The following is a 26787-nucleotide window of genomic DNA, read 5'->3' on the forward strand; positions in this document are numbered from 1 at the left end:
GTGCAGGATGATGGTAGACTACCACAAATTCATTCAATTAGTAGTCCTGATTGCTACTTGAAGTGAAGAATTATGTTTTTTGAAAAAAAAATAGCTCCTGGAACCAGAAGGTCCCATAGTCATGTGTCCACTGCATACCTTTGTTGTAAAATGGGCCCTTTGTTTTGATGTACTGTTATATGGGATCCAATGTCAGCGGATCAAGCACTCTGTAAGCCCTTGAAAGTGGTGCTGGCTGAGGCTCTAAGAGCAGGAAAGGCAAACTCATATCTTGAATATATTCCAGTAAAAGTGAATTGTATTTTCTAAGGTGGAAGGGGTCCAATGTAGTCAATTTACCTCAAAGAGGCTGAATGATCTACTTGAGGGATGGTGTCAAATCAGGGGTTCAGTTGTCATCTTTCTTGCTGGCAGGTTGAACATTCAGCAGCATCAGTTGGTAGATCAACCTTGGTGAATGAGAGCCCATACTGTTGGATTCATTCATAGCCTCCATCTCTGTCACCATGACTACTGTGTTCACGAACAAATTATGCAAGCACAGGAGTGGTCAATGACAAAGTCTGGCTGACGTCAGCTGGCTGAGTCATCCTATCTATTTGCTTGCTTAGGGCTTCCTCTGTAATGGACACTTTCTGGTGAGCATTAACATGAGATATAAATATCTTCATATTTTGTGACTGTAGGTCCATTCACCTATCTCTACCTCAGCCTCATTTTCTTTGATCTTACAGTCTTTTTCTTTCCAGGCCCCTAACCACTTGGTCAAGCTATTCTCCACTGACTATGAATGTGATTATACTCTGACCTCGGGCCCTTTCTCTTTCCACACAAAGTGGGTAATGCAGTACATTATCCTAAGCATTTCCAAATAGGAAGATTTTCCCTGACTGCTGTTTTTCAAGGTCATCCCTGAGCGAACTGTAATGCAGCTGAGGTCCATTTTCATCTTGCTCCTACATACCAAGCTGACCCATCCGTGAACCATGCTTGGTTTTTCTCCTCCTCTGTCAGCTGGTCATAAGGAAACCTCCCATGCAGCCATAGTGTGAACTGAAGTCGAGGTGTCAGTGCAGCAGTGGTGCATAACATGGGGACCTGGACCACCTGTTTTGTGCAGCTTAGTTATGCTCTCTGGCCTGCTTGTGCCCAATCCCAGGTGTACCATTTCCATCTTACAGCGGGTTGCTATGGGGTCCACCTGAAACTATGATTTGGTAGAGCTGATTTACAGAGCCAAGCTCACAGTAGACAGTCTTCTGGCTGCATGGTCAGGAGCTCTATCTCCACTGGGGCTTAATATCACATCAGGAGCAATTTTTTCAGTGTGTCATTCTTCACCACACATGGCAATTGATTGATTTTGTGGTGGTCTACAACCATCCTTTGGTAGCCAAAAATAATGTCTATTTTATCCCCCCCCCCCTTTTTCTTTTTCAAATGAGGCCATGCCATGCATATGATTCCATACCTTGCCTTTTGCACTTTGGTATTTCTTAGATCCCTTTCCACGGATGAGTAGCAAGGATATTTCTCAGTACTGTTTATATAGCACTGAAATGTTAACTATAGGAGATGGTTAAAATCACTGTACATAACCCAAGCAATGGAATTATACATAGATATTTAAAATTATGCTATATATTGGCGTTTGAGGGTGTTAACCTACCCACATTTGGCAAAAAATTGAAAGATACACAAGAGGAGGCAGGCAGATGGAAATACAAATACCCCTTTCATAATGATAAAACTGTTGAAGATAAAACAGTTCCAGTGTGTGGGCTAAATGGGTCTGCTAGCACTTCCTGTCCCCAACTTCCCCATGTCTAGACTTGAGGATACCTCATCTGAGCAAAACTTGGGTTGTATAGAGGAGACATGCTTAGCCAGGTAGAGTGGTCTTAACTTTGCACTGGTCTAGGGAGCTTTTCAACAGATTAGCTTTAACAATCAAGAAATGTGGATCAATGGCTGTCACTCCCCAACCATGCTGGCACCTCATCCCTCTACAGACTAGGGAATGAGTAAGGAGTAGAGCAAGAGGCCAGGATGGTTAATCTCGGGCAGTTCTTCCACATGGAAATATCAGGTGTATTGTATTCATATATCTCATTATGAGATCCATATTTATTAAAATGGAAATATAGTCTGTAATTAAGTATAAAAATATAATTAAACATCATGCAAAATATAATTCTATTTTCATAAAAAGGTATATACATAAGCTTAAAAACAAATATAAAAGTGAGTCATAGTATATATGCTATTTTGTAATAAATAAACTATGAAAATAATCTGGGTGATTTCTTTGCAGTACAACTTAAATTTTCTTCTTTATATCTTGTAGTACCCTATTGCTGCATTGCCCAGACCCCCTTCCAGTGCATATAGCTTCCAGCTGCTGTGAATTGGCAGCTAAGGGCTCATAGCTGCATTCTTCTCTGGGGAATTGCCCTTGGTCAACAAGAGCCATCCTTCCTAGAAATGCCTGGAAGGTTACAACTGACCCCCCTCACCACTAGGGAATGCCTGAGTATTAGACTGAGAAGGAGATACAAAAGCCTAGCCTCATATCTCAAAGTGGGATAATTCTGTGGGGATGTTCACGCTCAGCTGAGGTATCAGGCTGAGGCTAGACTTGAGCTGAAATCACATCTTTCCTTTGCTTCTTTTCCTGTCTATCATGCTTCTTCACATCCTTATGGGTTTCTCCTGAGACTGCTCCAATAAGTTACTTGCACAAAGAGTCCAGTCTCAGTCTTTGCTTCTACAGACCTAATGAATATCCATGGAATTACAAGAAATTTTTGTAAACATGAAAAAAAGTTATTTTTATTTTGAAAATAAAAATCTCGCGTGTATTCTAAAACATAGAATGGCTAGGGTTTGGGGTTAGATATTTGTAGCCTGAAAATTCTTGACTTCATTTTCTATAGTATACTAAGCCAAAATTTGTAAAAGTGGGTCATTCACTTTACCATGCCAGAGTCAGATCTCTATTTCTTAATGTAGAGGAAAGTGCTGTTACCTTTAGAAGAGCAGAAGAGTGAGTGGAAGCTGTGGAAGTGGAGACAGTGAGTGTAGGTCACATTTCAAGATATTTAGGGGCAAAGAAGAGAGAGAAAAATAATTTGTTAGGGTAGGGTGGTAGCGAAAGGAGACTCACTTTAAGTTGGAAGGGTCTTGAGTATGCTTGTAGAAGGGCGTGGAGAGGAGTCAGAGCTAGAAAATAATGGAAAAAATAGGGGTGGCTTATGGAGCAACATTCCAAAGAAGATGAGAAGGGATGGAGTCTTGTATACAGTATGGTGTGCAGAGTACTGGAGGAGGAATTGACCAACAGTAAGGAGAAGGAGGTTAGGACTAGCACATTTATAGATAAATCTAGAGGCTGAAGGAAGGCAAGATGAGACTGCATCGTGTGGTCACTCATTTTTATATGACGTATGAATCAATGTTATTAGCCAAATGAAGAGGCAAGGTAGAAGTAGAGCTAAGACATTTTGACTGAATCAGGAACGATGGAGGGTAGAGTGATGGTGGTGGGATGGGTGGGGTTTTAAGAAAAAAGATCTGGTATCCTTTGAAGGATGGGCTTGAGTAGGGTGGGAGTAGAGATAGAATATTTAAGGAAATCCAGAACTAGAGTGGAAATGATGTGAGAGATGCAAACAGGCATAACAAATTGAATTAATAGACACTGGGACAAAAATATTCTCTGGGGAATCATAATTTAATAATAATAAACTATCTGATCTCTGGAAGATAAAGTAGGAATGCAATACCACAGACCCTATCCTTGAAATTAAAATATGGGGATGGTTGGGGCTGGCCCCGTGGCCCAGTGGTTAAGTTCGCGCGCTCCGCTGCAGGCGGCCCAGTGTTTCGTTGGTTCGAATCCTGGGCGCGGACACGGCACTGCTCATCAAACCACGCTGAGGCAGCGTCCCACATGCCACGGGGGGGGGGGGGGGGGGGGGGGGGGGGGGAGGAGCTTTGGAGAGAAAAAAAAAAAATGGGGATGGAGCTCCAGAAATGCAAAGGACAGACAGTGGGAATATCCGGCCAGGAGGGTGTCAAAACAAGTTGAGGTACAGTGCCAGGCCCAGGCAACAGGGCAGGATGGCTAGCCCCAGTCAGCAGCTGGGGATATACAGGGCCTTCCTGAACTGACTAGAGACACCTAGGCTTTAGAGGGACATGGCACATACCTTGAGTGTTATGAATAGCACCATGAGTTACCAAAAGGAATTTGTGAAAATCTATCTGTATCAATTGCTGATATGAGGCTGTTTGATCAATGACTGAAGGAGAAACTTAAGGAAGTATCTAGACGGCCTCTCAAACTCCCTATCAAGACTTTTTTTTCGGTGTGACAGACCCCATTTGAAAAAGTGAGGGAAAGTTATGAATCCTCTTCTCAAAAATTGCACAATTAACACTCACCAAATATTGTCCATAATTTTAGGAGGTCCACGAACTTCTGAAACCCATCTACTCCATGTTAAGTATTGCTGTCACCTGTTTCTCCTCCCAAGAGGCAGCCCGACTCTCAGTTCTATTTTAGAATATAGAAAGTGTAGCGGATTGGAAACAGCTTCTGGAAGCCGGTGGATTTGGGAGATCAGTCGGTGTTACTAGGCATCCTTCTTACTTTGCAAAGTATAAAGACGTGGCTAATGCGACGGGAGATACCACATTCTGGATATTTCAGGAGGCTGTTACGGACACTACAAAAAATGGTTTCTGACCACTCACACAGCTGAATCATTCAGCAAATATTTACTGGGCGCCTGATACGTACAGGGACTGTGCCAGGGACTGAGCTCACTAAGATAAAAAAGACACCATTCGTGCCCCTGATGAGACGATTCACATGCAAAAGCGTGAATGCGAATGTAGTTATTGGCGGCTTTAGGAAAAGGTCACCTAAGTTTGAGAGGCCTTCTGGGGAGATGGAAAGGGCCCTGAGGTGGCAATTTGATTTTCAGTTTCTCCACATCCTAGACTCGTAAGCTTGGCAAGTCCACTCAATCTCAAATTACCTCATCTATCGTGTGGGGTTAACAAGCAGACGAAAATGGTTGCGAATCTTCATAAACATAACCTTTGTCAAAATGAACCTGGACAAATGAAAAAACACAAGTCCGAGGCTTATTGAAAGCGGCAGTTGGGAGGGTTGCCCCTTGAGGGAAGAGCCCGGCTCTTCCAAGTCTCTATAGCCACCGCGGCGCCTAGCACGCGGTCAGAATCCGCTCAATAAGCCTTCCGGGATGGATCAAGTTCCGCTTCCGCAGGCAGATTTTCGCAGCGGGCGAGCGCGCTGGGACGCCTGACGCAGGCTAGCGCCAGACCTCTCTCACGCGCATGCTCCGAGGAGGGGCGGAGAGCGGAAGTGCGGGGGTGTGGCGAGGCGCCGCGGCCCGCCGGCTTGCTCGCCCTGCAGACTCGCGCGGGAGGCGGGGACGCGCGCGCGCTCGTTCCCGCGGCCGGCTGCGTACAGTAGTGACGGCCGCGCGGGAGCGGTCACGTGACCGTAGCGGCTGCCTGTACAGTAAGGACCCAATATGGCAGCGGCGGTAGCAGTGGCAACGGCAGCAGGAGGACCGGCCGCCCCATAGACCCCCCCGCGCACTACCCCCGCCGCTTCCTCTGTTTGGGTGCTCCTCCGGCCTGACTTCCCCTTTCTCCCACCTTTCCCAGCACCGCGGGAAAAGCAGCGCAGGGCAGAGCAGGCAGGGAGGGCGGCCGGAGCCCGGACACGGGAGCCTCCCAGTCAGTTCAAGACCCGACATGAGGGAAAAGGGCCGTAGGAAGAAGGGCAGGACCTGGGCGGAGGCCGCCAAGACGGTAAGGGGGAGGGAGCGAAGGGGAAGGCCGGGAGGATTTCGTCCCCTCGCCGCCCGCCGGTCGCAGGGGAAGGGAGGTCATTGGCCCAGCGACCCGGCTGAGGGGGCACAAAACCGCGCGGAGAGGGCGGCGGTTGGTGTCGGGCTTGTGATCCCTGTGGGAATGGAGGCGCCCAGCGGAAGAGGGTCGCCGCAGGGCTGCGGCTTCTCCCTGCGTCTGCGACGAGTCCCCTTGGTGTTTCGAAGCTGCCTGTTGGGGTCACGTCGCTCTCCCCCCCACTCTGTGGGAGCCCCCGCCCCGGCACGGGGAAGTGTGTTGTGCTTGCACAGTAACCGGTTCTTCTCCCTTGTGCGGCTGAAGAGCCCCCATTGGATGCAGATAGGAAAAGGCTTGTGCGTGCACCCAGCCCCGGAAAGACGAGGGGAGCGCTGGAGCTGGGTAGAATTTACCCGCTAGAGCCGCCTTGTCGCCTGACCCCGGGGCCCTCTGCTAGGCTGGGCTCCCAGAGGCGACGTGAGATCACGAGGCTCTTGTTTTTGTTTGCTGCTGGAGCTGAAAGTGCAGGAGGTGTTTAGAAACGAAGTAACAGGTGGGACTTGTAGAATTTTTTTTTTTTTCTGTTTCCGTAGAGACCTTCTCTGAACAAGGCAGCAATGCATGGTGGGACGTGTAGTTTCCCCGGCCTTGACTTTTCCGTAGCTAAAGTGACCCTGGCCTCACGAAGTTGTAACTAGTGGGGGAAAAACCATCTCTTTCTTTTTAATTTTGTTATAACGAAATTGAGAGGTGGATTTTTAAAAACGGACTGTTTAGGGTTAGTGAGAACTTGCTGTATTTTGTGAAAAAATTAGAAGTGTGTATGTATGTAGAAATGAGACGTTAGGAGAAAGTGAGGTTCATTCCGTCTTTGAGGGTGCAGCAGAAAAGTAATAGGACATAAAACAGCAGCATTTTAGTGTTGGGAAGTGAGGAGGCGTGTAGGCATTATCTTTAATAGTGAATCTTGTCAGTAATATTCGTACAACATGGACAACCCTTCTATATGAACCTTTATTATACGTTGTAAGGTTTATTTTTTAAATGAGATTTTTCTGAATATAAAAGTAATAAATGTTCACCGTGGGAAAATTTGGAAAATTATAGAAATGTGTAAAGAAGAAAATAATAAAGCACGTGTTTCACCCCCTCGGAGCTGTTACCATTTTAGTATCTTACCATCCAGTCTTTTTTTATTTGTTTTCCCAAATCTGGGTCCTACTGTTTATTCACTCTTGTGCATTTGTGTTGTAAACTTTGTGCATTTGTTTTGTAAACTTTATGCGTTAAGGGGGTTGATGAGTCTTAAACTCCTGTGTCGGTTTTATTTGGAAATGTGAAAAAGTGAATAAATAATAGCACATTTTCTTTATTAAGTGTTTTCACTGACAGTATATCTTCATAATTGTGACTGCTGGTCGTTTTCTTCTAAAAGGTAAAACTCTTCAAATAATTTTTTGGGGTAGGGAATTTTGCTCCTTCACGGCAGACGATTTTGCTTTCTTCTGCTTGATAAATACCTCAAGACTGCTTCCTTTTATTCAAATAAGGATGGTAAATTTTAATTATAGGTAGGCAGACCCCAACTCTAATTATGTTAATTAATTTTAAGTCTCTAGACTCTTAAGAGTACTTTTGGAATTATGATCTCAGGGTAAAATAATCTTTGGGAGATTATGCAAATAGGAGAAATATGTCTACATCTACTATTTAGATTTCCTATAATAAATTAGTATATTTTCTCATTCATAGTAAACATTTCATGCCTTAGCTAGCTATGTGAAAAAAAGTATTTAAAAGATGGGAAGACTAGTTTGGGTTCTGAGTGAGTTCCTGAATTGATCAGTCTATTAGTGTCTTGGTATTTTTGTTTGATTCTGACAAACGTCTAAGGCCTCAGTCTAAGTAAAAATGAATTTTAGAAAGAGAATGGTGACGCTAAAACTTTTTTTCTTTTCTGGTAGCCAAAATCTAGAAAACACTCTACTCTTTTTCATTTATCATCTATAAAGTGAGGCATTAAACTAAATCTGTGTTCAAAGATTTCTGTTTGTAGGAGGAATAGATAGAAGTAAATGTAGGTGGCATAGACAAAAGCACATTCTTTAATATTTCAGGCTGCAGAATGAGATCAGAAAATTAGTGATTTGACAAATGGAAGTAACTTTGATCTAAATTAAGAAATGGTGCGTATATTTATTTATAAGATCAAGAGGACTAGGAGAATTAAGTCTTAAACCTACTTCATAGGCATTGAGGTCAAATGTTTTAGGAGCACAGTTCCAGCAAGGAAATAATAAAATTATTTACGAATACAGGTAATATCTGCTCCTTATTCCTTGTGTTCTTGGTACCTGCATTTTAGAGCTATCCTATTAAATTGGGGTTGTATTCCTATTAAAATGGGATTGTATTCCTGACCAATAATATAGCAACAGATAAGTAAAATTATTCAATCAGTTATATACATATGTATACATGTATGTATATATACATATATAATACGGGGTTTGTGCGGGTACGTGTGAGAGCTACACGATTGATGTAAAGTTGCTATGAACATTCTGAAAAAGCAAAATTATGATTCATAATTATTGTATAGTAGTAAAATTATGCCCAAAGGCTGATTAAATGTAGAGTGTAGACAGATTCCAATAACTAGGGACACCAGAGAGAGGGATAATGGAGTTGAGATTCAACTGAACTTGAAAGTTCATTCACTTGCACTGGACTGTGTCCTTACTGATTGTATATTTGTCCTGTGTAAGTACGCTAGATATAAAAAGCATTATTCAAGTATTTAGTTAACAGTCTCACATGTTTTAAGTTGTAAGGGTGGCAATGATGATGGTAATGAAATGATTTGGATGAGACATCTGGAGTATAGAGTTTGGTGCAATTTAAATAGAAAAATTTGTAGTAAGCCAGAGATATTGAGAACCGTTACATTGACTTTAGAACTATGTTCAAAATTATGCTCATTCTTAAAAAAAAAAAAAGACATTGTATTATCTAAATATTTGATGACATCTCTGAGGAATTTAACCGTTTCTGCAAAATAGAGCTTTCAAAATAGTATAATCTTTTTGATCCTGTTTTCTTTTTGACCTTACCCTTGTTACCCATCACAACTAGGGAAGCATTAAAAGGGAGAAATGCCCTAAAAGGATAAGTTTGTTGTAACCGTAGGTGGAAGGGACAGAGGGGCAGACCTTAGAGATTGTACACTAGAGGAGCCTTTGGGCACCTATTGGGAGTTAAGTGGTCAAAGTAGGAGAAGTGAAGTGTCGGTATTAGAGATGAGGAGCACAGCAGTCTATATTGTAGATCCTTAGCATGTGATTTGTAGACTGAAGAAAAAGTGGCTTTTTTATCTTTGGAGGCTATCTGTATAGGCTTCACTTGGTGGTTAATATTATTTTGAATATGCGTGGCATTTTTTTTTTTTTTTTTGAGGAAGATTAGCCCTGAGCTAACATCTGCTGCCAATCCTCCTCTTTTTGCTGAGGAAGATTGGCCCTGAGCTAACATCCATGCCCACCTTCCTCTACTTTACATGTGGGATGCCTACCACAGCATGGTTTGCCAAGCGGTGCCATGTCTGCACCCCAGATCGGAACCGGCGAACCCTGGGCCACCGAAGCAGAACATGGGCACTTAACCGCTGTGCCACCGGGCTGGCCCCTACATGGCTTTTTATTTTTGTTATTTACTTAAAGTCATTTAACTTTGGGGAACAAGATGGTAGTTAGAAAATTTCTATTAAAGGAGTAATAGACATAGGCTAATTACTTTTATGTAGGAAGTATAGAAAATGGAAAATAATTACTTAAAAATATAGTGATAAAAAGATGTAATGATTAAAAAGATGTTTAGAAAAAATTTTAACAAAATGCACTTCAGAAAAAGCAGACCTATTATCTTAGAAATTTTCAGTACTCTTAATCTTTACCATGAGTAATTTTGTTCAAGGCTAGGAGTACGGCCAGGCCTGATTATGTCACCTTGGATATATATTAACCAGGCCAGAGCCTTTTAAGTCTGTATTTGTATTATATTTGTAGTTGTATTGTAGTCTTTAGGGGAGAATATGCATCTTGGACAAATGTATTAAACAAATGTGTTGTTTTTATAATATAGACTGTAGACAGTAAAAACTGGGCAAAATCTTTCTGGTTTGTGGAATACATAAAAAAATAGAGTGAGAAATCATTGTAAGGGGCATGGGTTGAAAATTGAGAAACTGCTCTGGTCCATAATTTCGAAACACTAACTGCATATTTATGTTTATTTTTTTATTTCAGCTTTATTGAGGTATAATTGACATAAAATCGTAAGATATTTGATATCCTTGTGAAATTGCTATCTGCAGGTGTGGTTGTGCTAGGTGATTCAGTGTAACACTCTTTGCTTGAGTGATCTTCCTTCTTGCCATAATATTGAAGCAAAGTTCCCATGTTTTGCTTCTTGAATTTTGTATTATTATTTTCAGTTCATCCTTCCTTTTGTCTTGTTGTATGGTCCTGTATTGAAAACCCACAAGCCTCCTAATTTGTTGAAGGAAAAAAAAACCAAAATCTGTTTTGAACACGTAAGTTAAAAATTTCTGGGAAAGGTGCTCCTGCTGCATGTCCTTAGAGTTCTGACAGGGGTGCAGAAAATAACGTCAGGCTTGCGGAAGTCCTTGCTGTTTCCTCATCCACAGAATCCATTGACTCTTAAAAGGCTGTGCAATTTTGCTGTCAGTGAAAGGGCATTGTGTTTTCACTACAAAAGCTATCTGGAAGGAGGCCGGTGTGTGGAAGATCTAACTGCAGGGAACTGATCAGTAAGGTTGGTTAAAACCTGTTATCTTTGCCCTTTTTTCAGAAATCTTTTGAATGCCCCTCTAGTTCTGTTTTCTTTCTTCTTGTATTTCAGAGGCCATCCTCATAGTTGATAGCATTGTGCAATTTAGTATTTTTAATGCAGTTTGATTTATCATGTTTTTAGTGTTGTTTTAAAAGGTTAGTGAATATACTAAATTTTAGAATTCTTTAAATATGGTAAAAACAATAGTATTACTTGCTTTAAATAGTTTCTATTAAAGTAGCATAGGCTCATTATTTAAAAAAAAACAAGTAGAACAGAAGTCTGTAAAGAGTTAATCTTTGATGAGTCACTATACTGAAAACAGGGATTAAGTGAAAGTCTGCGTACTGAAATATTGAAAATATTTTAGAGTTGCCATACTGAACTTAACTATAGTTGATAGTTTGAGTATAGCCTTCTAGACTTTTAACCTTGTATGTGGAAATATGCATAAACATCTATACCTATATATATTTTATATACAGTTCTGCAACTTGCTTTCTTTATGAATGTTGTGGACGCCTTTTAATGCCATTACTTATGTATCTTTCTCATTTTTTTTTTTTTTTTGAGGAAGATTAGCCCTGAGCTAACATCTACCGCCAATCCTCCTCTTTTTTGCTGAGGAAGACTGGCCCTGAGGTAACATCAGTGCCCATCTTCCTCTACTTTATATGTGGGATGCCTGACACAGCATGGCTTGACAAAGCGGTGGGTAGGTCTGCATCCAGGATCTGAACTGGTGAACCCCAAGCCGCCGAAGCAGAATGTGTGAACTTAACCACTGCGCCACTGGGCTGGCCTCTCCCTTATTCTTTTTAATGGCTTCTAAATATTCCATTGTTTTTGACTGTATCCTTGATTATTTGACATGTAAGTTATTTATAGTTTGCTTCCTTTCTAACAAGAACTTCAGTGTATATATCTGGATATGTATGTTTGTTTGCGTGTATGTCATGTGTATGTGTGTGTGTGTATTTGTGTGAATGGAATAGTTAAGTTAAACAGTTTGTAAACTTGAGTTTGTGCTAATTTATATTCCTCTCCAAAATTTTGAAGGTTCCTGTTATTTTTCTACTTTTCTCTGTAATCCAAGGAATATATCAGTCTTTACTCTGCCATTTTGATATGTTAATAAAGCATTTCTTTTGTTGTTTTGTTCAATAGAATTTGATGGAAATGTTCTATATCTGTGCTGTCCAGTACAGTAGCCACTAGTCAGATGTGGCCATTGAGCACTTGAAATGTGGGTAGTGTGACTAAGGAACTGAATTTTGAATTTTGTTTAATTTTAAGTAATTTAAGTTTAAATAGCTTCATTTGTCTAGCGGCTACCGTTATTGGACAGGGCAGGTGTAAAGTAACTTCCTATGCTTATTGACTATTTGTATATTTTTCAGTAAACTTGTCTGTTCAGGCCATTTTCCTTTTTTTTTGTGCTTCCTAGTCTTTTTTATACTAATTTCTTTTTTTTTTTAAACTATTTTATTTTTCCTTTTTCTCCCAAAGACGCCCAGTCCATAGTTGTGGGTCCCTTTAGTGGTGGCATGTGGGATGCCGCTCAGCATGGCCTGATGAGCGGTGCCATGTCTGCGCCCAGGATTCGAACCCGTGAAACCCTGGGCTGCCGCAGTGGAGCGCATGAACTTAACCACCTGGCCACGGGGCCAGCCCCTATGCTAATTTCTAAGAGTCCTTTGTAGGTTAAGGTAACTAGCCCTTTGTGATAGGTGTTACAGATCTGTTTCCCGTTTTGGTCTTTTGACTTGATTATGCAGTTTTTTTTTTGCTGCCCAGCCATTTTTGATGTTAACATCAACAAATTTATTAATCTTTACCTTTTATGCTTTTCTAGGTTTTGAATCGTATTAAGAAAAACTTTCCTCACTCAAAGATTATAAATTGAGTGCTTTTGAAAAATGTTTAGCCCTGAAGGCATATCTTCCCTAAATAAAACGCATATTTTATTATGGACGAGTAAGAGGAAACTCAGTTTGTATATTAGTTAAGACTGTTCCTTGAAGGCAGAGACTTTTCTTTTAAATGTTTCTACCTGCTGAGCTTAACTCACTTTCTTGCACATGAGTGCTAAATCTTCTTTTTTCACCTTTTTTTATTGGAAGTAAAAGAGAAGACACTGTTCTCATTTTCAAGAGCGCACTATTTGGATAAAGTTAGTCAACTGTATTTAAGTATTGTTTGCCATGGAAGACTGGCTGAGTATCTCTCTCTTGTTTGTGAAAAAAAATTGTTCTAAGACACGCCCAGGGTATTTGTTTCCAAAGACCCTTTTAAGTTACCTTTAGACATTGGGAAATTTCTGTGATAATTCTTATTTCTGGACTTGCTTGACAAAACTAAAATTGGTTAGTGGTAAATACACAAGTTCTTAGTTCTGGGCATCAGGGGACACTGTAAACCTTACTTGTAGTGTCTTCTGAGTAATTTGATCCATCTTTTGGTAAAAATTACCTTGTGAAAGACTTTCGTTTGACAATTCTTTGGCTACTGACATTTAGCAGTTGATACCATGTTTAGAATGGACTTTCATTGGAGTTCACAGCTTGGGATGGCCCAAATCATTTGAATCTTTAACTCACTGATGTCTGAATTATTCACTAGCTGGTTTAGCCATATTCAGTTTCAAATAAAGTGCTTAATGATGTTAGTAACTTATTTGTATATAGGAACATAAAAATTTAAATGTATTGCTATTGATTTATAGAAATTAGTTTCGTATATGATTTGAGTGGTTCTCCCAAGTTTTTTCAGTTTAAATGGATGGTACCCATGAAATAGTTTAATGTGTTTGGAAGGGTTTTCTCTTTTATAGTGTGTGTTCGTGTGTGTGCACAAAGATGTAAAAAAGAGCTGGATTATAAGATAAAGATAATAGAAAAACAGTTTTCATATATATCGTTAATCACCCATGAAAGACGTAATGGAGAAAATAGGACTATTTTTAATAGCAACTTGGGAATAACCTTAACAATCTGGATTTGATCTTGGCTCTACCATTTATTGTGTCAGTTTGGACAAGTTATTTAAACCAGTGCTCGAACGTTAAAGTGTACAAGAATCATCTGGGGAACTTGTTCTAATGCAGATTTTTATTCACTAGGTCTGCATCGTAGCCAGAGGGTCTGCGTTCCCAGATGGTGCTGGCGCTTTGGTCTAAGGACCACGTTTGGAGTTGTAGGGTTTTATACTATCTAAGCTTTCTCGATTTCCCAAACTTTAAAATAGAGATAATAATAGAACTTACCATTTGGGGTGTTAGGTGACTAGGTGAGAATGTATGAAAACTTCTGTGTACAGTGCTTAGTATGTTGTAAACACTGTTAGTTAATATTACTTAAAAATGAATAAATGTAGATCATTTTATGTTTCTGAGTGGGAAAACTATTGTAAAGATGTTATTTCTTAGCAAAGAAGTGTAGAGGTTTGAGACAGTTCTAATGAAAAGCCTTTTAACCTCAGGGCCTGTGTTTGCCACTGCTTCCCAGAGCTGGTGTGGAATCACACAGAGACCTAAACTAGCTATGAACAAGTTTGGGAACCCACTGAAAGATCCATCTCCTGTTTCAGGAGATTCTACACAAAATCCCATTCTCTTGACTAATACTTTGTGAACTGCCTGTGGAGAAGGCCATTTGGCAAGGAATGGCAGGCAGCCTGTACAAGATGAGTGACTCCTTGCCAAGAGCCAGCAAGAAAATAGAAAGGGACCAAAACCTGCCAACAGGGAAGCTTGGTAGTAAGCTTGGGAAAGAACCCCAAGCCTCAGATGAATTCACAGTCCCAGCTGACACTTCGATTTCAGCCTGTTGAGACCCAAAGCAGAAGACCCAGTTGACCCATGCCCAGAATCTTGGCAACACAGAAACTGTAAGAATGGAGCTGCAATACACATTTGTGGGCAGATTTTCCTTTCAACGTAAGTTTTCATTTCTCTAGGGTAAATACCCAGGAGTGGAATTGCTGGGTAATATATGTAAGTATGTGTTTAACTTTAAGAAACTGTTTTTCAGAGTGGCTATATCATTTCACATTCCCACCAGTAACATTATGAAATCCAACTGCTCTTCATCCTTGCTAGCTTTTGGTATTGTTAACATTTTTTATTTTAGTCATTCTAATAGGTGTGTAGTGGTATATCATTGTGATTTTAATTTCTCTATGGTTTATGTTGTTGAGCGTCTTTTTTTTGGTGAGGAAGATTATCCCTGAGCTTACATCTGTGCCAGTTTTTCTCTATTTTATATGTGGGATGCTGCCACAGCATGGCTTGGTGAGTGGTGTGTAGGTCTGCGCCCAGGATCCGAACCCAGGAACCCTGGGCCGCCAAAGCGGAGCATGCAGACTTAACCACTATGCCACTGGGCCAGCTCCATATGTTGCTGAGCATCTTTTTATGTGCTTATTTGCCATCTATGTATCCTCTTTGATGAAGTCTCTTCAAGTCTTTTGCCCACTGTTTAACCAGGTTGTTTGTTTTGCTGTTGAGCTTTGAGAATTCTTTATATATTCTGGATGCAAGTACTTTGCTGGATATGTGATTTGCAGATACTCTTTTTCCTAATTATAGGGGAAAGCAGTCAGTCAGTCATCATTAAGTATATCAGCTGTAGGTTATTTGTGAATACCTATTATCAGGTTGAGGAGGTTCCCTTTTATTTTCTAGTTTGCTGAGAGTTTTTGTCATGAATGGGTGTTGGATTTTGTCAAATGCCTTTTCTGAATCAACTGATATGCTCATTTGCTTTTACTTTTTAGACTGTTAATATGGTGGATGACATTGATTTTCAAATTTTGAATTGGCCTTACATTCTGGAGAAAAACAGTCTCACTTGGTTGTGGTGTATTATACTTTTTATATGTTGCTGGCTTTGCTAATATTTTGTTGAGGGCATTTACAGTTGCATTCGTGACAGATGTTAATCTGTAGTTTTCTTGTAACGTGTTTGTCTCGGTTTTGGTATCAGGGTAATGCTGGTGTTGTGAAAATGAATTGGGAAGTCTTCTTTCCTGAGAGAGATTACAGTTGATTCTCGTTATTTGTGGAGTCCAATATCTGTGAATTCACCTACTTGCTAAAATTTACGCTTACCCCCAAAATCAGTACTCATGACGCTTTTGCAGTCATTCATGGACATGTGCAGAGTGGCAAAAAATTTGAGTCACCCAATGTACACATTTCCAGCTGAGGTCAAACAAGGTGAGGTTCTGCCTTCTCATTTCAAGCTCTCATAGTGAAAATGTGTCTTTTTTGTGGTCTGTTTAGTACCATGGTTTTTGCATTTTTTGTGCTTTTTGTTGGTGCTCTCACTGTTTAATATGACCCCGAAGTATACTGCTGAAGTGCTGTCTAGTATTCTTAAGTGCAGGAAAGCTGTGACATGCCTTATGGAGAAAATAATTGTATTAAATAAGCTTTGTTTAGGCGTGAGTTATAGTGCTGTTGGCCATGAGTTCAAGGTTAATAAATCAATAATAGGTATTTAAAAAGATGGCTTTTAACAGAAACATACATAAAAACAAGGTTATGTATTAATTAGTTGACAGAAATGTGTCTGGAGGCTTGCAGGAACTTAACTCTGTATTTCCTCTAGGAACAGTGGTTCAGTATTTGCTAATTTAGTGCTATGGTGCCTTAAAGAACATGGCTACCATGAATAGTGAGAATTGACTGTATGTAGAACTGGCATTATTTCTTTAAATGTTTGATAGAATTCACCAGTGAAACCTTCTGGGCCTGGAGATTTCTTTTGCAGAATTTTTAAACTATGAATTCACTTTCTTGTATAGTGATATAACTATTCAGATTATCTATGTCCTCTTGGGTAAGTTTTAGTAGTTTGTGGGTTTCCAGGAATTGGTCTATTTCATTTAAGTTGTTGATTTTATGTTTGTAGAGTTTTTTGTGGTATTCCCTTACTGTTTGCAGAATCTGTAGTGATATCCCCTCTTTATTCCTGATATTGGTAATTTGTGTCTTTTCTCTTTTTTTGTTTGTCTCTCTTGTTAGAAGTTTATCAATTTTATTGATCTGTTGAAAGAACTAGCTTTTGTTTTCATTAATTTTTCTGTTTTCAATTTCTTGATATTTATTCTTTGTTATTATTAGCAATCACTCCCTCTTCTCACCTTCTCCAAGCCTGTGGTAACCACTAATCTACTTTCTGTATCTGTGGATTTGCCTATTCTGGATGGTTCGTATGAATGGAATCATACAATATGTGGCCTTTTGTCTGGCTTCTTTCACCTAGCATCATAATTATTATTATTTTTTGATGAGGAAGATTGGCTCTGAGCTGACATCTGTTGCCAGTCTTCCTCTTTTTGCTTGAGGAAGATTGTTGCTGAGCTAACATCTGTGCCAGTCTTCCTCTATTTTGCATGTAGTACACCACCACAGCATGGCTTGATGAGTGGTGTGTAGATCCGCACCCAGGATCCAAACCTGCGAACCCTGGGCTGCTAAAGTGCAGTGCATGAACCTAACCACTACACCACCGGGCTGGCCCCTAGCATAATGTTTTTAAAGTTCATTCATATTGTAGCATGTATCCTTCTTATGGCTGAATAATATTCCATTGTATGGGGATACCTCTTATTTATCTATTCATCAGTTGGATATTTGGGTTGTTTCCACTTTTTGGCTATTATGAATAATGCTGCCATGAACATTTCATGTACAACTTTTTGTATCAACGTGTGTTTTTAATTCTTTTTGGTGTATATATTGGAGTGGAATTGCTAGTTCATAATGTTAATTCTATGATTAACTTTTTGAGGAATTGCCAAACTGTTTGCCATATTGGTTGTACTGTTTTACATTCCTGCCAACAGTGTTTGAAGGTTTTAATTTCTCCACATCTTTGCCAACACTTGTTTTCCTTTTTTGTTTTTTTAAATGATCATAGCCATTCTAGTGGGTGTGAACTGGTATCTCACTGTGGTTTTGATTTGTGTTTTCCTAATGAATAATTATATTATTCATGTGATTTTTTAAAAAGATACTTTAAAAAGCATCTTTTCATGTGCTTACTGACCATTTGTGTATCTTTGGAGAAATGTCTGTTCATATCCTTTCCCCATTTTTTAATTGGAGTATTTGTCATTTGTTGGTTTATAAGAGTTCTTTATGTATACTTTGTATAAGTGTCTCCTTAGATACATCATTTGCAGATATTTTCTTCATTCTGTGGGTTGTTCTTTCACTTTCTTGATGTGTCCTTTGGTGTACAAAATTTTTTTTTTTTTTTTTAAAGATTGGCACCTGAGCTAACAACCATTGCCAATCTTTTTCTTTTTTTCTGCTTTATCTCCCCAACCCCCCCCCCCCCCCCCAGTACATAGTTGTATATCTTAGTTATGGGTCCTTCTAGTTGTGGCATGTGGGACGCCGCCTCAATGTGACCTGACAAGCAGTGCCATGTCCGCGCCCAGGATGTGAACCCTGGGCCGCTGCAGTGGAGCGCGCAAACTTAACCACTCAGCCACGGGGCCAGCCCCAAAATTTTAAATTTTGGGGGCCACCTGGTTGTGTAGTGGTTAAGTTTGCACGCTCTGCTTTGGTGGCCTGGGGTTCACAGGTTTGGATCCCTGGTGTGGACCTACACACCACTCATCAAGCTGTGCTGTGCCGGTGTCCCACATACAAAATAGAGGAAGATTGGCATGGATGTTAGCTCAGGGCCAATCTTCCTCATACACACAAAAGAATTTCAGATTTTGACTATGGGTTTGTTTTTATTCGATCATTAGGTAATTTCCATTCCTCTATTTTCGTGTTCACTGACTGCTCTATTATTGATTCGTCCAGTGAGATGGGGTTTTTTAATTTGTTTTGGTTACTTTTCAGTTCTAGAATTTCCATTTGGTGGTTCTTTATATTATCTTCAGGTTTGCTGAGACTTTCTTTCCCTTTGTTTCAAGAGTGTTTACCTTGGAGCATTTTTATAATAGCTGCTTTAAAGTCTTTGTGAAACATTTCCCATATCAGTGTTATGGTCTTGCTTTTGTCTTTTGATTTTCCTTTCCCAAGCAAGTTGATTTTCCTGGGTCTTTGTATACCAGGTAAATTTAGATTGTATTCTGGCCATTTTGAATATTGCATAATTGACACTCTGGGTCTTGTTTAAGTTATATGGAGAAGGTTAATAGTTTGTTTTAGCAGACAGTTGACTGAATTGGAGTCAGACTTCATGTTCTGACCAGCCTTCTCTGGGTGGTTGTTTCAATGTCAGTTAAGTTTTCAAAACCTTTTTAGTGCTATTTGGATTTGTTCCTTGTGTGTACCATCAGACTGTCTGGGATTTGGGTGGTGGCCTTCCCCAGGGGTTGTGAAACTATGGCCTGTGGGCTAAATCCAGCCCACTGCCTATTTTTATAAATACAATGTTATTGGAACACAGCCATGCCCATTTGTTTATGTGTTTTTTGTGGCTGCTTTCATACTATAATGGTCATAGTTGAGCAGTTGCGACAGAGACTCTTTGGCACACAAAACCTGAAATATTTGCTATTTGGCCCTCTATAGAAAATGTTTGCTGACCCCTGACCTGTCCCATAGTTCAGTTCTCAAAGCCTGTCTACACTGTTTTAGGGTCCCATCCATGTATACACAGCTCAGGTGTCAGCTGGGGAGTTGATAAGCAACTTTAAAGGGTGGCTTTCATCTGCAGTCTTCCCAGTACTTTCTGATTCCCTGGGGCTCCTCTTTTTCACATCTTTGGCTGGAAATTTGGGGCTTTCTCTTTTCCCCTCTACTGTGTGCTTCCCACAATTATGCCCTCCTTGGGCCAAGCAGCAGGAGATGAGAAGGAAGAAGAGCAATGGGGATTTGTTTCATTCTCTTGGGACGACAGCTCCTTTGATTGGAGGGTAAAGTTTCCCTCCTTCAGAGTTTTAGGTATCTGCTTGCTCTGTTGCTGTCGTTGCCACAGGATTACTTGGGGTTTGACATATGAGAGAACAAGGAAAATTAAAAATAAAAGGAAGAAAGTGGGGAAATTTCTGCTCTGTCCCTGAGCATTAGGAGAGTCCTATCCTAATGGAACTCTCTCTAGCCACACTGGTGACCATTTCCAGGCATTGGGCTGTGTTGAGTTCAGGTTGAGAGATACTGGAGGTAAAAAATTGCTAAACTCACAGTCAGTTTGTTGGTACTTTGAATTCTGATCTTCCCCAATCTGCTTGCTACCGTTTGTTGGATTCAATTTGCTAATATTTTTTGAGGATTTTTGCATCTGTGTTAATGAGAGATACTGGTCTGTAGTTTTATTTTCTTGTAGTGTCTTTGTCTGGTTTTGGCGTTAGGATATTGCTCGTCTCAAAATGAGTTAGGAAGTATTCCCTTTACTTCTATCTTCCAGAAGAGATTGTAGATAATTGGTATAATTTCTACCTTAAATGTTTGCTAGATTTCACCAGTGAACCTGTCTGGCCCTGGTGCTTTCTGTTTTGGAAGGTTATTAATTATTAATTCAATTTCTTTAATCAGTACAAGCTTATTTAGATTGTCTATTTCTTCTTGTTGAGTTTTGACAGATTGTGTCTTTCAAGGAATTGGTCCATTTCATCTAGCTTATCAAATTTGTGGGCATAGAATTGTTCATAATATTCCTTTATTATCCTTCTAATGGTCATGGGATCTGTACTGATGTCCCCTCTTTCTCTTCTGATACTAGTAATTTATGTCTTCTTTTTTTCTTAAACTTAGGCTTATTGATTTTATTGATCTTTTCAAAGAACCAGCTTTTGGTTTTGTTGATTCTTTTCCTCTATGATTTCCTGTTTTCAACTTCACTGATTTCTGCTCTAATTTTTATTCTTTCTGTGGCTTACTTTGAATTTAACTTGTTCTTTTCCCGGTTTCCTAGGTGGAAGTTTAGATTATTGACTTTAGATTTTTCTACTTTTCTAATATATACCTTCATTGCCATAAATTTCCCTCTAACTACTGCTTTTCTTGCATATCACAAATTTTTATGTCTTATTTTCATTTTGTTCATAATATTTTTTTTTTTTTCTTTTTGAGGAAGATTAGCCCCGAGCTAACTACTGCCAATCCTCCTCTTCTTGCTGAGGAATACTGGCCCAGAGCCAACATCCATGCCCATCTTCCTCTACTCCACACGTGGGTTGCCTACCACAGCACGGCTTTTGCCAAGCAGTGCCATGTCCACACCCAGGACCTGAACTGGCAAACCCCAGGCTGCCGAGAAGCAGAACTTGCGACCCTAACCACTGTGCCACTGGGCCGGCCCCTTGTTCATAATATTTTAAAAATTCTTTTGAGATTTCTTCTTTGACCCATGTGCTGTTTAAAAGTATGTTATTTAATCTCCATGCGTTTTGAAATTTTCCAGCTGTTGTTCTGTTATTGATTTCTTTTTTTTTTTTGAGGAAGATTAGCCCTGAGCTAACTACTGCCAATCCTCCTCTTTTTGCTGAGGAAGACTGGTCCTGAGCTAACATCCATGCTGCTCTTCCTCTGTTTTATACGTGGGACGCCTACCACAGCATGGCTTTTGCCAAGCAGTGCCATGTCCGCATCCGGGATCTGAATGCCGAACCCCGGGCCTCCGAGAAGCAGAATGTGCGAATTTAACTGCTGTGCCACCTGGCCAGCCCCCTGTTGTTGATTTCTAGTTTAGTTCCGTGTGGTGTGAGAGCAGACAAAGCATGATTTCTATTCTTTTAAACTTATTAAGGTGTGTTTTATGACCCAGAATGTGCTGTGTCTTGGTGAATGCTCCATGTGAGCTTGAGAAGAAACTGTTTGCTTTTCAGAGTCCTCAGCTGCTCCATGCAATCTGCCTAGGTTTTATAGCTATATTCAATGTGAGTGACAAGGTGAAATATGCTTCTCGCATCTTACCTGGAATTGCAACCCATCCCTATGATTTTGGAGTATTTCCTCTGGAAAGATTAGAAATATGATTACTGTAATTTTCTGTTTGATACATTGCTTTATTTAAGGGTTGTACCAATTTATAATATCACCAGCAATGTATGAGATCACCAGTTTTACCATATAGTGGATACGTTTTAAGGCAAACATTTTTTGTTTAGAAGTTATGAGATAGCTGGGAAGTTCAGCTATGATTAAATAATGCCTTACATGACTAGAAAACCTTAAAATATAAGTAATTAAACATATATATCAATCTGAAGTTTTCCCAGTAAAATTCAGGTTTCTACCTGAAACTTTGTGTCCACTTCCTTCCTTTACCAACTCCCCTCTTAATATTAGTTTTGTTTTTTAAAAAATTTTCCTTTGGAAAGTAGACAAAATGGAGATGAAGAAGACATGGCTGCTGTGAAGTGAAGGCAGGCTCCAAACTAACTTACTCTGGGGTGGGGTGGAGAGAGCATTTTCTTCTGAAACCTTTTCTGGCCTCCTCCATGTAGACTGAGAAATTTAGGCAGAGACCAAGGGAGATCATATAATTATAAACATTGTCAATTTAAAAAAATCAGGTCTTTAAATTTCTAAGCGAATGGAAGGAGCAGTTCTTTGATGGATGTCTTAGGTTGGCTTAGGATAGGATCAATTGCAAACACTAAATCTCAAAATGTCATTTCTTTGGACATTCAATATATGGAACATTTAATGTAGTTAACCAGGTATTTATTGAGGTCTTACCATATGCCAGGTACCATTCTAGAATCTGTGGATAGTAACAGTGAACAAATCAGGCAAGGAAAAAATCCCTTGTTCACATGGAACCTAGCAATATATGTGTGGGGGTAGGAGACAGACAAAGTGGTAAATAAATAAATTACATATTATGTTAGTGATAAGTGCTATGGGGAAAAAATAAAGCAGGATGGCTGGGGAATGCTGAGCTGGGGTTGGAGTAGTTTGCAATTTTAATTGACTGTTCAGGGAAGGCCTTGCTAAGAAGTTGACTTTTGACCAAGCATTTGAAGTAGGTGAAGGAACAAGCATTGTAGATACTCAGGGAAAGAGCATTCTATACAGAGGGAGCAGTCAGTGCAAAGACCGAGGCAGGAATGGCTTGTCTTGATCTAGTAATGGTGAGGAGGCCAGTGTGGCTGCAGTAGTGTGAGAGTAGAGGAGGAGTAGTGGAGTAGAGGAGAGATGTAGGAGATGAATTCAGAGAAGTAACGTGTTCATTACTGTCACCAAACCCTGTTCCCTGGAATTCTTCGTAGGTTTTACCTTCTTCCTGTCTCAGTTTACTCTCTAGATCCTCTCATGCTGAATGCCCTACCTAGAGAACTCAAGATCTTCTCGAATGATTCTAGATTGGCATTGGCATATGAAAGGTAATTTACATGGGTATCATCCTTTGTCACTGTGACAGGGAATGGCCAAGCCTTCAACACAAAAATTATAAAGTCCTTCTAGGGCTTTGGGAAAATTATGACATTTTTAAGTTTTAAGACAATTTTTCAGGATATGTCAGCCTCCTGGTTTGTTCATCGTTCTTTATGGTGTGTTTCTACAGTAACGTACTTCTGTTTGTATTGTGGCAACTAGGAACTATATGTCTGTTGGATCAATTAGTGTTGAACTTGTGTCTGGCTTCCTTTCTGAGAGGATAGCAGCTTTACTATTAAAGTATTGAACACCTACCCTGTATGTAGTAGACATAATGCTAGTTAACTCCTACTAAAACCTGATTAAGAATAGGACTAAAGGGGCTGGCCCTGTGGTGTAGTGGTTAAGTCTGATGGGCTCTGTTTTGCTGGCCTGGGTTTGCGTGTTTGGATCTTGGGTGCAGACCTACACCACTCATCAAGCTGTGCTGTGGTGGCAACCCACAGAGAAAATAGAGGAAGATTGGCACAGATGATAGGTCAGGGCTAATCTTCCTGAAGCAAAAAAGGAGGAAGATTGGCAACAGATGTTAGCTTAGAGCAAATCTTCCTCACTAAAAAAGAAAAGCTAATTTTACTAAGTGTATATATGTGTAAATTGTAAGTAGAGCAATATAATAAAACAATACACCATGATCAATTATAGTTTATTCTAGGAATGCAGAGCTCTTTTATTTCTAGGAAATTATTAATTCATCAAATTATTAGGTCAAAGATGAGAAACTATATGTAGAGATGGGTATTTGTGTCAGCTACCCAGACAAGGATTTTATTTTCTAGACCCCCTTGTATCTAGGTGGTGCCAAGTGACTATTTTTCAGGGAAATGTGAGCAGAAGTGATGTGTGTTACTTCCAGGTCAACATATTTAAGAGTAGGGTGTGCTTTCTCCATGTGTTCTCAGGTTGGATGCAGAGAACTCCATGGCCTAAGGCGTGGTGAAGCACGTGTTGGAAAGAGTCTAGTTTCTTTTTTTTTTTTTTTAATTTTTTATTGAGTTAATGATAGGTTACAATCTTGTGAAATTTCAGTTGTATATTGTTGTCTGTCAGTCGCGTTGTAGGTGTAACCCTTCACCCTTTGTGCCCACCCCCCTCCCCTCTTTCCCCTGGTAGCCACTGATCTGTTCTCTTTGTCCACGTGTTTAAATTCCTCATATGAGTGAAGTCATACAGAGATTGTCCTTCTCTATCTGGCTTATTTCACTTAACATAATTCCCTCAAGGTCCCTCCATGTTGTTGCAAATGGGACGATTTTGTTCTTTTTTGTGGCGGAGTAGTATTCCATTGTATATATATACCACATCTTCCTTATCCAATCATATGTTGATGGGCACTTAGGTTGCTTGCACATCTATTGTAAATAATGCTGCAATGAACATTGGGGTACACAGGACTTTTGGGATTGCTAACTTCAAGCTCTTTGGATAAATACCCAGTAGTGGGATGGCTGGATCGTATGGTAGTTCTATTTTTAATTTTTTGAGGAATCTCCATATCGTTTTCCATAGTGGCTGCACCAGATTGCATTCCCACCAGCAGTGTATGAGGGTTCCTTTTTGTCCACAACCTCTCCAACATTTGTTACTTTTTGTTTTGGTTATTTTTGTCATTCTAATGGGTGTAAGGTGATATCTTAGTGTAGTTTTGATTTGCATTTCCCTGATCATCAGCAATGATGAACATCTTTTCATGTGCCTATTGGTCATCCATATATCTTCTTTGGAGAAATATCTCTTCATATCTCCTGCCCATTTTTTGATTGGGTTGTTTGGTTTTTTGTTGTTGAGTTGTGTGAGTTCTTTATATATTATGGATATTAAGCCTTTGTCAGATGTATTACTTGCAAATATTTTTTCCCAGTTAGTGGGTTGTTTTTTTGTTTCAATCCTGTTTTCCCTTGCCTTGAAGAAGCTCTTTAGTCTGATGAAGTCCCATTTGTTTATTCTTTCTGTTGTTTCCCTTCTCTGAGAAGACATGGTGTCCGAAAAGATCCTTTTAATACTGATGTCAAAGAGTGTACTGCCTACATTTTCTTCTAGAAGCCTTATGGTTTCAGGTCTCAGCTTTAGGTCTTTGATCCATTTTGAGTTTATTTTGGTGAATGGTGAAAAAGAATGGTCAGTTTTCATTCTTTTACATGCGGCTTTCCAGTTTTCCCAGCACCATTTGTTGAAAAGACTTTCTTTTCTCCATTGTATGCTCTCAGCTCCTTTGTCGAAGATTAGCTGTCCATAGATGTCTGGTTTTATTTCTGGGCTTTCAATTCTGTTCCATTGATCTGTGCACCTGTTTTTGTACCAGTACCGTGCTGTTCTGATTACTGTAGCTTTGTAGCATGTTTTGAAGTCACGGATTGTGATGCCTCCAGCTGTGTTCTTTTTTCTCAGGATTGCTTTAGCAATTCAGGGTCTTTTGTTGCCCCATATGAATTTTAGGATTCTTTGTTCTATTTCTGTAAAGAATGTCATTGGGATTCTGATTGGGATGGCGTTGAGTCTGTAGATTGCTTTACGTAGAATGGACATTTTAGCTATGTTTATTCTTCCAATCCATGTGCATGGAAGAAGAGATAGATCTCTTTATGTCGTCATCCATTTCTTTCAGAAAAGCCTTGTAATTTTCATCGTATAGGTCTTTCACTTCCTTAGTTAAATTCACCCCGAGGTATTTTATTCTTTTTGTAATGATTGTGAATGGTATTGTGTTCTTGAGTTCTTTTTCTGTTAGTTCGTTATTAGAGTATAGAAATGCTACTGATTTATGCAAATTGATTTTGTACCCTGCAACTTTGCTGTAGTTGTTGTTTACTTCTAAGAGTTCTCCAATGGATTCTTTGGGGTTTTCTATATATAAGATCAGGTCATCTGCAAACAGCGAGAGTTTCACTTCGTCCCTCCCTATTTGGATTCCTTTTATTCCTTTTTCTTGCCTGATTGCTCTGGCCAGGACCTCCAGTACTATGTTAAATAAGAGTGGTGATAGAGGGCATCCTTGGCTCCTTCCTGTTCTCAGGGGGATGGCACTCAGTTTTTGCCCAGTGAGTATGATGTTGGCTCTGGGTTTGTCATATATAGCCTTTATTATGTTGAGGTAGTTTCCTTCTATGCCCATTTTGTTCAGAGTTTTTATCATAAATGCTGTTGGATCTTGTCAAATGCTTTCTCTGCATCTATTGAGATGATCATGTGGTTTTTATTCCTCAGTTTGTTGATGTGGTGTATCACATTGATTGATTTGCAGATGTTGAACCATCCCTGTGTCCCTGGTATGAATCCCACTTGATCATGATGTATGATCTTTTTGATGTATTGCTGTATTTGGGTTGCCAAAATTTTGTTGAGAACTTTTGCATCTATGTTCATCAGCAATATTGGCCTGTAGTTCTTCTTTTTCGTGCTGTCCTTGTCAGGCTTTGGTATCAGCGTGATGTTGGCCTCGTAGCATGTGTCAGGAAGTGTTCCATCCTCCCTGATTTTTTGGAATAGCTTGAAAAGGATAGGTATTAAATCCTCTCTGAAAGTTTGGTAGAATTCCCCAGGAAAGCCATCTGATCCTGGGGTTTTATGCTTTGGGATGTTTTTGATTGCTGTTTCAATCTCTTTCCTTGTGATTGGTCTGTTCAGATTGTCTGCCTCTTCTTGAGTGAGCTTTGGGAGATTGTAGGAGTCCAAGAGTTTATCCATTTCCCCTA

General features: G+C 39.9%; 1 protein-coding gene across 1 annotated transcript in view; it reads left to right on the plus strand.

The window, feature by feature from the left end:
• The first annotated feature begins 5491 nt into the window (after window positions 1-5491).
• The window catches only part of ASXL2 (ASXL transcriptional regulator 2), a 161525-nt gene continuing 140229 nt past the window's right edge, over window positions 5492-26787 (plus strand). Inside the window, exon 1 of the mRNA XM_005600159.4 lies at window positions 5492-5850. Coding sequence (XP_005600216.3) covers window positions 5794-5850 — 57 coding nt within the window. The 5' untranslated portion in view covers window positions 5492-5793. The remainder of the gene's footprint in view (window positions 5851-26787) is intronic.

Source organism: Equus caballus, chromosome 15, assembly GCF_041296265.1.
Source record: "Equus caballus isolate H_3958 breed thoroughbred chromosome 15, TB-T2T, whole genome shotgun sequence".
NCBI lineage: Eukaryota > Metazoa > Chordata > Mammalia > Perissodactyla > Equidae > Equus > Equus caballus.